Here is a 13,757-nt window from a genome sequence, read left to right on the forward strand (position 1 = left end):
GGCCCCTGCATAAGGAACACACCCGATTCCATCCATAAACTGAGCGGATTTCCTATCCCCTGAGGGAATAAGAGTCCAGAGTCCAGGAAATGCACCCACGGGCAACTTTTTGGGGTGTGGGGGGAATTTGTTAAGCTCTATGTCCCAGGCACTGTACTAAGCACTAGAGTAAATACAGGATACAGGAGCCTCACTGGACTGGATGAGTCAGTATAGGTATGGAGAGATCCGCCATGGATACTTATTGGGCGGCTATTCTTTGCAGACCCCTACCTTGAGCTCCATCGCCATATCAGTTCATTCTTTCATTCAGTCGTGCTTTTCGAGCGCTTACTGTGTGCAGAGCCCTGTACTAAGTGTTTGGAGAGTACAATAGACAGAGACATTCCCTGCCCGCAAGAAGCTTACAGTCCAGTGGTCCTCCGCTGCCCGAGCAATCTGATGATTCCAATTAATTAATTAACCAAGCAGATGGGTTAGCCTCTAGCCACTCGCCCTGTGAACCGCGTCGGTGACGCCCTGTGAGCCCAGGGGGAGAGAGCCGGGAGACGACTTGATTTCGGACGGCGACGGGGGAGCGCTCACCTGCACGGAGCTCCTCTCTAGCTTCTGAGCGAGGCTGTCCCACCGCTGGGCGAAGCGCTCGAGCCACGCTTCCATCTTGCGGGCCACATCCTTGTTCTGCATGGCCGCGAGGAGGGCCTGGCTCCGGGAACACAGCCTGTCCATCGTCTGCTTCTTCCGTTCCAGGTCTCCCTTCAGGGCCTGCGAATGCCAGCACATCGAGAAAGATGAACATATCTTGCAATTAAATGAACACATTACTTATTTGTTCATATTAATATCTGTTACCCCCTCTACAGGGCAAGCTCGTTACGGACAGGGAACGTATCCGCTAATTCTGTTATACTGTACTCTCCCAAATGCTAAGAAAACTGCACATAATGAGCGGTCGATGCACCCCACTGGCTGACATCACCTGTTTTGCTGGGAGCCCTGAAGTGGGTCTAGGGGCAGGACATTCTAGTGGAGGGGGTACGGAGCTGGGAGGCGGAGATCCGGGTTCCAACCCGATCTCCGTCACAGACCAGGACCAGCCCCTCTGGCCTGTTGTACCTTCGTTTTCTGATCGGAAAACGGGTAGTTGGGAACCTCCGTCACAGAAGTCATCCTTATTAACCCAGAATGCACCCTTGTGCCCAGACTCAGGAAGGTCCCCGCTGGGTAACGTCTGGCAAGGGGACCCGTCCTCCGGCGAAAGGATCACACTTCCCTCGTTCCCTATTTCTCTCCTCCATCCCAACATCTCTTCTGCGTATGAGGAAAACTCTCCTTGGAAAGGATTCCTGAAATTCATATTCGTACGGCGTCTTACACAATCAACCCATGCATATTTAAATCATTATGTTCTATTGCTGATTTTACAAGACTCTTAATACAAGGCCCTAAGAGCATAATTAAATCACTGATGTCAGTGCATATATTTCATCAATCTTATTTTACCCCCCTGTATCACATTCAAAACGGTACACGGGACGGGTATAGTTTCAGAGGAGGAAAACCGTTATTATCTCACGGATAGTCCTCAATTCCTAATGAATAGGTGTCAGTCAGCCGGATATCATTATTTCCATTTCAATGTCAGAAAATGAAGACGTTAAGGGAGGGCGCGCGAGATTGCACTGTAAATGGTGGGTGAAATGGCTTGTGGAATGGAAACCTGGAATCCACGAGCAACTGGCCATTCCTGAGCTCCCGGGTTACCCGGGTGGGAGCCCAGAGCTCAGAAGCCCTAGACCGGGGCCATATTGGTGAGGAGAATAGAAGGGGGCCAGAAAGGTGAAAACCAAAAAGAGAACGCCTCTTTCTTTCTAACCTGGCGTCATCTTCAGACCCTGTCCTACCCACTTCCATTTTTGTCCCCAGGAGCAGGTGTCAACAGCTAAGAGCTCTGAGGCCCCCCAGGGCCCGCTCAGACATGGATGAGAAAGCCCCATGGGACAAAACCGGCAGAATCCGTTCGTGGGGCCGCAAAGTCAGACAATTCCCTGACATTTCCAACCGTCCATTCACAGTCCACTGAAAGCTCACCTTCTCCAGGAGGCCTTCCCAGACTGAGCCCCCCATTTCTTCTTCCCCTGCCCAACACCCTTACTCCCTCCCTCTGCTCTACCCCCTCCGCCCCACGGCACTTGTGTATATTTGTACATATTTATTGTTCTATTTATTTTATTAATGATGTGCATATATCTATAATTCTATTTATCCATTTTGATGCTCTTGATGCCTGTCTACTTGTGTTGTTTTGTCGTCTGTCACCCCCCTTCTAGACTGTGAGCCCCTTGTTGGGTAGGGAGTGACTCTACCTGTTGCAGAATTGTACTTTCCAAGCGCTTAGTACAGTGCTCTGCACACAGTAAGTGCTCAATAAACACAAATGAATGAACGAATGAATGGAGAAGCAGGGTGGCCTACTGGAAAGAGGCCCAGGAGTCAGAGAACCTGGGTTCTAATCCCTGCTCTACCACTGGTCTGTTTTGTGACCTGAGCCAAGTCACTTCATTTCTCTGGGCCTCGGTTACCTCGTCTGTGGAATGAGGATTAAGACTGTGAGCCCCATGTAGGACAGGGTCTGTGTCCAACCCGATTAGCACTTAGATCAAGTACTTAGTACAGTGCTCTGCACACAGTAAGATCTCAATGAATTGGATTGATTAGCTTGTATATACCCCAGGGCTTAGTATAGCGCCTAGCACATATTAAATGCTTAAACAAATACCATTAAAAAAAAATAAAAACAACAAAAAAATCCATGCCCTTGCTGAAAGAAAAGAAGCCTTCCCCAACTATCTTTTGACCTTTTAACTGTCTCAGGTACCTAACTTGGGAGTAAAATACAATCAGGTCTTATATCCCTGGATTTTATTTTTTTTAAGTTGAGACATGGCATGCCAGATACCATATTTCTGGTGGTTTTGATTTTTCTCAGAATGATTTATGAAACACAAGAACCACTTGTTTTACAGATAAGGGTACACTCGGGGCCGGAGTCTGGCCGAATCCAACCCAAATAAAAATTCCAAACGTGTGAAGCCAATCCCGTCTGAACGTGCAAGACGACGAGGAGATGGTTTGTCTATCGGCATTTTGTTCTGTTTAATCCTAAGGCGGGTCTTTTAGAAATGCCTCAGCACACTAGGACCAAGAATAAAAGAGGATAGAAATCACACAATCTGCCGGTGTCACACTACAGAGCATAAGTATTTAAAGACGGTGCAGAAAAGCGGGGAGGGGTATAAGAGAGGAAATCATTTGAATTATCTTCACTAAACAGTTCCCAAGCAGGGTGAACATGCTCTTTCACTAAGATATGTGAAGGAATATGGTCTCGCTGGTAATTTATGGACAAAGGAGCCATGTCTAAGCAGCTTCCCTCCATGACCTTTAAGCTAATTGGGTCCCCAAAGAATTTTAATGACAGAAAAAAGCAACACGCAGGTGTTATAAACTGTGGAGCCACTAGAGCCATGAATGCTTTGGGGAGACCAGCCCGGGGACAGATTTCCAGATTTTTCAAAGTCTTTTTTATTAAAAATTCATTGAAATGTGATCTTTTAAAAATGGTATCTGTTAAATGCCTACTATGTGTCAAGCACCATTTTCAGCACTGGGATAGATAAAAGTTTATCGGGTTGGACACAGTTTCTGTCCCACATGGGACTCACAGTCTACACCGGAGGGAGAGCAAGTATTTATTCCCCATTATGAGGATGAGTCGGTCAGTCAGTTGTACTTTTTGAGCGCTTACTCTGGGAAGAACACTGTTCTAAGCGCTTGGGAGAGCACAATATAACAGCTTAGTGAGCGCTCGCTGTACTCGGGAAACTCTACTGAGAGTTTAGGAGTGCAACATAGCAGACGCATTCCCTGCCCACAACGAGCTTTCCGTCTCGAGAATCCCCGGGTGTACGGTCTCTTGACTGTAAGCTCACTGTGGGCAAGGAATGTGTCTGCCAACTCTGTTATATTGTACTCTGCCAAGCATTTAATACAGTACTCTGCACACGGAAAGAGCTCAATAACCACCATTGATTCGTTCAATCTTTCAATCGTATTTATTGAGCGCTTATTGTGTGCAGACCGTCATACTAAGCACTCGGGAGAGTACAATATAGCAATAAACAGACACATTGCCGGTCCACAGTGGGTTTAAAGTCTAGAGAACGTCCTCAAATGGGTTCCCCCCCCGTCCCCTACCCAAGCTGGAGTAGGGGGCGAAGGAAGCTACAGTGGCCTGCTTGCTCTCACCTACCTAGTGTCTTCATCTTCCCACCCATATCCTGTCTTCCCCTATCTTTCCCATCACTGTAGACACCACCACAACCCTCCTCGTCCCACAAGCCAGTAACCTTGGCCTAATCCTCAACTCGTCTTTCTCACTCAGCCCACACATTCACTCCGTCGCCAGATCCTGTCGGTTCTTCGCCTCACAACGTCGCTAAAATCCACCATGTTCCTCTCCATCCAAACCGCTTCAGCCCTGATCCCAGCACTTATATCTGAACTTGACTATTCCATGAGCCTCCTGGCTGACCTCCCCGCCTCCTGTCTCTCCCCACTTAAGTGCATACTTCACTCTGATGCCCGGATGATTTTTCTTAAAAAAAAGTTCAGTCCACGTCTGGTCGCCCCACGAAAACCTCCAGTGGTATTTCTTAACTCTGGGATTTGTTAAGCGTTCACTGTGTGCCAGCCACTGTACTGAGCCCTGGGGTAGATACAAACAAATCGGGTAGGACACAGTCCCGGTCCCAAGTGAGGATCACGGTCTACAATCCTCATTTCAACCTCATCTCAATCCTCATTTCATTTCCCGTGAGGTAACCGAGGCAAAGGGCAGGGATTGTCTCTATCTACTGCCGAATTGCACATGCTAAACCCTTAGTACAGTGCTCTGCACATAGTAAGCGCTCAATAAATATTTTTGAATGAAGGAACGAATGAATGAAGTGCCTTGCCTAAAGTCTCACAGCAGACAAATGGTGGAGCCAGGTTTATAAGCCACGACCTTCTGACTTCCAGCCCCATGCTCCCTATTAACGTATATTCACGTCAATCTGCCCGCTCTAGGCTCTGAGCTCGATGCGGGCAAGGAACATGTTCGTTTGTTGCTGTACTGTCCTCTCCCAAGCACATACTACAGCGTTTTGCACACGGTAAGTGCTCAATAAACATGACTGAATGGAATGAATGAATGAATGAATGAATGAATGAATGAATGAATGAATGAAAGTGTGGCCATCCAGAGAACTACACAAAGCTACCAACAATGGGATTGTTATTCCATCCTGAGCCTACTTGTGTCACTTCCTGCCTTATCCTGAATGGCCCCCCAGTTCCCCATATTGGGAATCATTTCTGTGTCTCCTCCGTCAGAGCATAAGCTTCCCGAGAACAGGGAATGCACCTCGCTCCTGTTATTACTCATCCAAGTGCTTCATTCCGGGATTCCCCCTCATTGGACAGTAAACACCACTGAATGATCGTGTGTTTCATCGGAGGAGAAATGCTTTGCCTGGAACCTTATCCTGATGGCGTCTTCTGAAGTCTCTGACACAGGAGGGGCTGGGCTAATGAAGCTCATGCCCCAGGCAGGATGACAATTCTGAATCATTTGGCGGAGAAGCAGCGTGGCCTAGGGGAAAGAGGACTTGTGACTTCCTCTGGAAGTCAGAGGCCCTGGGTTCTAATCCTGGCTCCAGAAGCGGCAAGGCTTAGTGGAAAGAGCACGGGCTTGGGAGTCAGAGGTCTTGAGTTTTTAATCCCACCTCTGCCACTTGTCATCTGTGTGACATTGGGCAGGTCACTTAACTTCTCTGTGTCTCAGTTACCTCATCTGTAAAATGGGGATGACCTTAGACAAGTCACTCGACCTCTCCGTGCCTCAGTTCTGTCATCTGGAAAATGGGGATTAAGACCGTGAGCCCCACGTGAGACAGGGACTGTGTCCACCCAGACGATCTTCTATCTACCGCAGGCTTCAGAGAGTGCCTGGCACAAAGTAAGCACTTGACAGAAACAGTTAAAAAAACGGAGCAAGGGAGAGGTAGAGTTTGGCAGAAAGCTTGCTTCGTGTATCAACCTGCCGCAAGGACCACCCCCTTCCCTCAAAGACTTTCATTCCAACGATTGAATCGCCACCAAATTCTGCTACTTGGGCAGTAGACCATTCATCCACATACAGATAGGCAAGCCAAGTCACCAATCAGTAAAATGCAACATGTCCTTGGAAAAGTGGCCAACTACGGCAACGGTGGGACATAATAATAAAAATAGTAGCATTTGTCAAGTCCTCCCTGTATGAGAAGCACGGTACTATCCTCTGGAATAGACACAAAAGGGACACAAAAGTCCAAGGGGGAGGAAGAACGTATATTTCATCCCCATTTTACAGATGAGGGGACGGAGGCACAGACACCAGAGGGGACTTGCCCAACGGCAATTGGTCAACGTCAAGTGGTCGAGGGGGATTAGAACGCGGGGCCTCTGGCTCCCAGGCCCGTGAGCTTTCCACGAGACCGTGCTCTTTTGAGTTTCAAACTTCATGGTCGTCAAACTTCATGGTCGTCAAACTTCCTATCACCTTGGAGGTCGCCAAGGCTACGGTGGGGCCCGGCGTCCTAAAAAGCTGCATTTTCAGTAGCATACAGCACATCAGTTGAGTACAATTCTAGAAACTGACCGAAGAATCTGAATACCTTAACGGAGTTAAGAGAAATGTTGCAATGCTAGGAATTATTCCAAAATGATTTCATCTGATGAAACGTAAAATCAAGGGAGAGCATTCTCACTCTCCAGCCACACTTGCTATAGGATATAGTGACAGATGGTACTGCTTTGGGTCTCAGATTGTGACATATTTTAATGAACATTAAATTCTTATTCACTGCCTGAGTCAGCAGGGGAATTTTACCTCAAATTCTAGACCAGCTGTCAGATTCTGCTAATTAGTTTAAACAATCAAATGGTAAGACTTTAAAAAAATATGTATTCCCGCTTAGTTCAGAGACAGAGTGAAATATTTTGAATTTTAATCATGTTGGGAATTATTGACAAATGACTTAAAGATAACATTCAAGTCCTGCGACTACCGAGGCCTAATTCCACCAAGGTTTCAACGCAATCTGGAGCCCTTCGTTTCTGAGACACTCAAGCCATTCTGAGCCTGGCGCTAACTGGGTCAATAAAAGGTTCGAGGGCGGGGGTTTGTGGAACATCTCCCACTGGCTCGGGTGGTTCTAGATGTGGTCTCCTCTCTTTGTCTCTCCGAAGCTAGCGAGAGGATGAGAGGGAGCAGGGAGAGAGGCTCAAGCTAAAGACACAAGCCCCAAGTTAGCATTCTGCCTCACCTTTCACCCCTAGAGAGAGTAAGACACCGAGGACTTGGCCTCCGGCTCTAGTTTGCTTCAGACGGCCGCTCTAGTCACGACTCGCGCGATCCACTCAAGGCACTCACGGGCGCTAGGTCTCAAACTCCCGATTTCCTGGGTGCCCGATGGGTGACAGCACCCTATTAAGAGCTTGTCTTGTCGTGTCTTAGGCCGTCGAGTCGTCACCGACCCACAGCGACGCCGTGGACCTATCTCTCCCAGAACGACCCGCCTCCGTCTGCAATCGTTCTGGTAGTGGATCCATAGTTTTCTTGGTAAAAATCCGGGAGCTGTTTACCACCAACCACCTTCCGCGCTGTCAACTCGAGCCTCCGCCCTCGACTCCCTCCCGTGCGCCGCTGCTGCCCAGCACAGGGAGTTTTGACTCGTAGCAGCTGGCCTTCCACTCGCTAGCCGCTGACCAAGCTAGGAATGGAATGGATATGCTTCCGCTTGACTCTCCCTCCCGTAGTCACGACTGGTAAGAGTAATGGAAACTCTCCAGGGGATGAAGAGCATAAGGGAGTACAAAACAAATAAAAGACATGAGGCCTGCCTCGAAGCAGTGTGACCTAGTGGAGACAGCACAGGCCTGGGAGTCACCGGGACCTGGGTTCTAATCCTGGCTCCTCCACTTGTCTGCTGTGGGACGCGGGGCAAGTCGCTTTCCTTCACTGTACCTCAATTACCTCATCTGTAAAATGGGGAGCAAGACCATCAGCCCAATCAGGGATGGGAACCGTGTCCAACCTGATTAGCTTGTACCTACTCCAGTGCTTAGTAAAGTGCCTGGCACCTAATAAGCGCTTAACAAATACCATTTAAAAGATGAAAAAGAGCTTCCAACCTACAGTGCGAAAGGAGAGCCGGTACTTACGGACAGCTTCCGGAGATTAGTCACCATTTCATCTTGGTCCTTAAAGCCAGTGAGATTGATGTTGCCGATGGCCACTTCTTTTTCGGTAAGCCATGCATCAAACAGACACTGAGTTGAGCAAAAGGAGAATAACAACATTCAGAATTCAACGGGCTTTGCACCATTTTCATTTGTCGTTCTGAGACTCACTCACCTGTTCGTCCGTAAAGTGTTGCCATTTGAGAAGGATATCTTGCAGGACGGCCCAGCGATCCTCCGTCCATCGACATATGTTGGCCCACCGGTCTCCCAAAACCTAGGAAAAGTTTTAAAAGTCAATTGAAGACTCAATAAAGAAGGCAGGTTTCTGGATCGGCAGTGCGGCCAAGTGGAATGAGAAAGGGACTGGAAGCTGGAAGACCTGGGTGCTAATCCCAGCTCTGCTGCCGGTTTGCTGTGTGACTTTGGGCAAGTCACTTCACCTCTCTGAGCCTCATTTTACTGATCTGTAAAAAGAGGCTAAAATACCAACTCTTCCGATCTCGCCAATGTTGTAACCCATGTGAGACAAGGTTTTCAATTTCACTGTACTGAACCCAGCCCAGAGTTTAACAAAGCACTTTCGACCATAGTAAGCAGAGTTGAGTGGTTTGGACTCAATGGGTGCTCAATCAATACCGATACTGCCACTAAATACTAAGTCCCCGATAAATACCATTAAACTATTCTGTCTCATGATCTGGAATTATTTCTCAAATATTTATGGGTCCGTGACACAGGTTTGGAACGGTAAACAAGATGTTGAATTACATTAACCTTCTCGCGTTTACATCCCTGATCCAGACTGATAATATATGGAAGTAGTCACTGTCGCTTTCTATGCTTGTGTGAGAAGATTTTTAAGTCATAGGTTACTCAAAGAAAGAAGGCTCCTAACGGAGCAAAAACTCCTCACTATTGGCTTCTGAGCTGTCCATCCCCTCGCCCCCTCCCACCTCACCTCCCATCTCTCCTTCTCCACCCCAGCCCGCACACTCCGCTCCTCTGGGGCCGCTCACCTCCTCACCGGGCCTCGTTCTCGCCCGTCCCGCCGTCGACCCCCGGCCCACGTCCCACCTCTGGCCTGGAAAGGCCCTCCCTCCTCACGTCCGCCAAACTAGCACGCTTCCCCCCTTCAAATCCCTACTGAAAGCTCGCCTCCTCCAAGACGCCTTCTCAGACTAAGCCCCCCTTTTCCTCAGCTCCCCCTCCGCATCCCCCTTTGATCTACCCCGCCCCACAGCACTTGTGTATCTATGTACATATCTGTAATTCTATTTATTTATATTAATTCCTATTTACTTGTTTTGACATATCTATCCCTCTCTATGTATTTATTAATATCGATGTCTATTTACTCATTTTGATGACTGTCTCCCCTCTTACAGACAGTAAACCTGATGTGGGCAGGGATTGTCTCTCTCTATGGCTGAATTATATTTTCAAGTGTTTAGTACAGTGTTCTGCACACGGTAGGCGCTCCATAAATACTCCTGAATGAATAAATGAACTTCCCATCCAAAACCCTCTTTGAAATACACGTAGGATTGCCTGATGTTGTCACAGTGTTGAAAGACGTGGATAATCTTTCAGATTCACCCCAAATTTTACCACGCAGTAAGCGCTTAATCAATATGACTGAATGAGTCAAATCTAATTTAATAATTTTTATCTTAACGGCAAATTGAAAAACACTCAAATAGTTACCCACATATTGCAATGTAGTCTCTCTACGTATATATTTATGGGCACACGTACTTATAATGCAATCTTCATATATACGTATATTTCTATATATATATGTGTCAATTGGGACTTATAATATTTGATGGCAAAAGTACAATGGATTTGAATGTGCTCCAGTTCATGCCTCATCTCTGGAAAGGCATGTCGAGAAACAGCACGGCGTAGCGTAGAGAGCCCGGGCCTGGGATTCAGAAGGTCAAGGTTCTGATTCCGGCTCTGTCGCTTGTCTGCTGTGTGACCTTGGGCACATCACTTTATTTCCTTGTGCTTCATTTACCTCATCTGCAAAACGCAGACTGAGACTATGAGCCCCATGTGGGACAGGGGCTGTGTCCAACCCATTTTGCTTGTATCCACCCCAGGGCTAAATACAGTGTTGGGCACAGAATAGGCCCTTTACAAGTACCCCGATTTATCATTTTTATTATGATTATTATTATCTACACGGGTGCCTGCCTTTCCGGGGCCTGATGCGGGGAAGGTTTTGTCGTAAGGAGAGCGCACCTTCTCCATACGACTGCCTGGAAGGCTGGTGCCTCTGCCGCAGTGGCCTCGCGACAGTCCGTGAAACTGGCGCCTAGTTTGGGACCCGGCTTCACGAGGTCTATATTCCATCTCTTCAGCCTTCCCAGCTTGTCTGAGCAGACACCCCTTCCAGTTCCCGCTAGACTGTAATCTCACTGTGGGCAGGGAACGCGTCTACCAACTCTCTTATACTGTACTCTCCCAAGTGCTTAGCACAGTGCTCTGCACATAGTAAGCACTCATAAATGCGACTGATTTCTCCATACAGACATACTGCTGCAGCTCATTTGAATAATAATAATAATTGTAGTATCTGCTAAGCGCTTACTGTGAGCCAGGTACTGAACTAAACGCTGGGGTAAATACAAGCAACTTGGGTTGCACACGGTCCCTGTCTCTCATGGGGCTCCCAGTCTCCACTCCCATTTTACAGATGAGATAACTGTGGCACAGGGCAGTCAAGTGACTTGCCCACGGTCACACAGCAGACAAGCGGTGGAGCCGGGATTAGAACCCATGACCACCTGCCTCCCAGATCCCTGCTCTATCCACTACACCACAGTTACACTGTATTCTCCCAAGTGCTTAATATAGTGCTTTGCACACAGTAAGCGTTCAATAAATATGACTGAATGAAGAGTTGCTCTCATTCTTGCATTGTATATAATAATAATGAATGAATTTGCTAGACACTTACTGTGTGTCAAGCACTGTTCTAAGCACTGGGCTGGATCCAAGCTAATCAGATTGGACACAATCTCTGCCCCACATTGGGCTCACAGGCTTCATCCCCATTTTACACATGAGGTCACTGAGGCACCGAGAAGTCAAGTGACTTACCCAGAGTCACCCAGCAGACAAGTGGCGGAACCGGGATTAGAACGCGGGCCCTTCTGACTACTGGGCCTAGAGGACAGGCCCGTGTTCTATCCACTAGGCCACGCTGCTTCTCGTGCTCTGCACTGATCCAAATCAATGTGGGAACTTAATTACTTGAGCTACAGGCCTCAAGAGCGCATTGTGCCCAGTGGGTGCTCAATAAAATGTCGCTCAGGTGAAAGGATGGGCCTCACCGATGGAAGGCCCATCCAACAGCACGTATAAACAGAGAATCAAACGGCGGATATAAGCATTTCAACTCAGTGCATCCGAAGTTAAAGCTTGCGGCATTTCACCAAGCTTTCCGGAGATTTCTCTGGCTGACTCATCTCCCCGTCCCCCTTCTCGCTTCCGCTCCCTAATACGCCATCTCCCAAAGAGGTAATGGAATACTTGGACAGCTATCTAATGGTTGTCCCCTTGACAGTGATCCTAACGTTTAGGCAGGGATCCTTAGCGGCAGCTTGTCACCACCAGCCACGGTATTCAGAACCAAAGTTAGCCTAGTCCTTAACTTGAAGATCTTGGGAGAGTCAGTGAGGAGCACCGTCCACAGAGTGAAAAAAGCCAGACGCAATATGTTCAGAACTCGGGGCTTTGTCATCTTTAAATGGAAATGTTTTAAATAGGTTCTCCGGCATAACAGGGTGGAAATTCTGCTCTTCCAAATTGGTGAGAAGTAATTTCTAGTGACTAGAGGCTGTTTTGGGCTTGGGTTTTGGTTTTTGGTTTTTTTAATTTTGAGTCCCATTTCAGTGGACAGATGCGACAGTCACTTAAGAAGGCAAACCATTCTCAAATGGACACATGCGAGAAGAGGGTCAATAGCCCAAGTTAATTCCCCTAAAGCCAATTATAATTTCTACTCATTAAATTGGATCCAACTTCACCTACTTGATACGAGAGCTCAAGTGTACGGAAGAAGTTGGTTCATTCCCATCCCGATGGCATGAAACCCAGTGATTCCTGCCAAGATCCCTGAACCGCAGAACAAACCCATTTCCTAATGAAGCAAACCAACCGACGCCAAAATAGCTGACGAAATTTAAAACTCAGCGATGCATCCTAAAGGTAGGGAAGCGTGCTTGTGTTTTCTAATTCGGTGTTTTCTTATTTACTTGTCTTCACCCGCAGAGCAGAAATTCATTCACAGACTCTGGTCGGAGGATGGGAGCATCTCATCTCCGACATGGCCCAAGGAGGAAGCTATCACCTGTCTGGGGAGACAGGCATATTGCGTGCAATGGCCCGAGGTCAGACCCGGAGGCTTCGTGCCCCACGCGGGCACGGTGGGGCTAGTTCCCTGACCAGGCACTAAAAGGTCCGTGAGGGAGAAGACAGAACGTGCTCGGCTTTGCCTTGAACTGCACTCCGAGATGGCGACAGATTTCCCGACGTCAGTAGGCCTCCGTTTCTCCATCTGCACTGATCCTCTAGACTCTGCCTCGGCTCCCTCCAATCATAGACCGCGCAGCACGGAAAACTCAGAGACCTTTATCTCTGCATTATTCTGAGTCTCCGACTGTCACAAAGCGAGGGAGATGGGTTACGGGAGGGCAGGAGAAGGGTAGGGGCCACACCGAGACTGAGATCCGAAAGGCTTATCACGCAACTAAATTCAGATTTTACTTGATGGATCTTCTGGGAAACCCAAGTGATTCTCCAGGCAGGGAAGCTGGGAACCTCCCCATTCCTCCACCACCCCCAAAGCCGTGAATTCGGATGTCTTAGTATCAGGACTGCAAAACAAAGCAAAACAAGCAAAGAGGGTAAATATGTGGTGATGGAGAAGGCCGAAAGACAAACAAATGGATTTTAGAGCAAATTAAAACAAAACTGTCTTTGGAAGGCCAAATGACTCGACTTGGATTAGCATATTTTGGACACATCATCAGGAGGATCAATTCTCTGGAGAAGACACTAATGCTAGGAAAAGTCCAGGGAAAACTCGGAAGAGGCAGACCGGCAGCTAGAGAGACAAAGACCATAAGAATGATAACGGAAGGACCATTAGAAAGGTTGCAGATTCCGGGAGGGAACAGAACGTTCTGGAGAAGGTATATCCTTGGAGTCTCTATAAATCGGAAACAGCTCGGTGGCGTGTAATAATAATAATAATAATAATAATACATGCAATGAGATGGAATTATGACTTTGCTAGGAGTGAATAATGTAATGAATCGTGAATCAGTTTCCCTCATGGGTCCCAAATGAGAGAATTGCTGAGGGTCAGCTCATTTTCACTGCAGCTCATTTTCACTGGGGGCAAGGGATGTGTTTGT

The 13,757-nt window shown here is 47.7% G+C and overlaps 1 protein-coding gene across 7 annotated transcripts in view; it reads right to left on the reverse strand.

The window, feature by feature from the left end:
• DMD (dystrophin) overlaps positions 1–13,757 on the reverse strand; it is a 660,617-nt gene that overhangs the window by 411,054 nt on the left and 235,806 nt on the right. For all 7 annotated transcript variants that reach the window (XM_039914163.1, XM_039914164.1, XM_039914160.1 and 4 more), the window contains 3 exons: positions 8,501–8,602; positions 8,308–8,415; positions 586–765 (listed from right to left, as the gene is read on the reverse strand). In XM_039914163.1, coding sequence (XP_039770097.1) covers positions 586–765; positions 8,308–8,415; positions 8,501–8,602 — 390 coding nt within the window. The remainder of the gene's footprint in view (positions 1–585; positions 766–8,307; positions 8,416–8,500; positions 8,603–13,757) is intronic.

This window comes from Ornithorhynchus anatinus, chromosome 15, assembly GCF_004115215.2.
Source record: "Ornithorhynchus anatinus isolate Pmale09 chromosome 15, mOrnAna1.pri.v4, whole genome shotgun sequence".
NCBI classification, from domain to species: Eukaryota; Metazoa; Chordata; class Mammalia; order Monotremata; family Ornithorhynchidae; genus Ornithorhynchus; species Ornithorhynchus anatinus.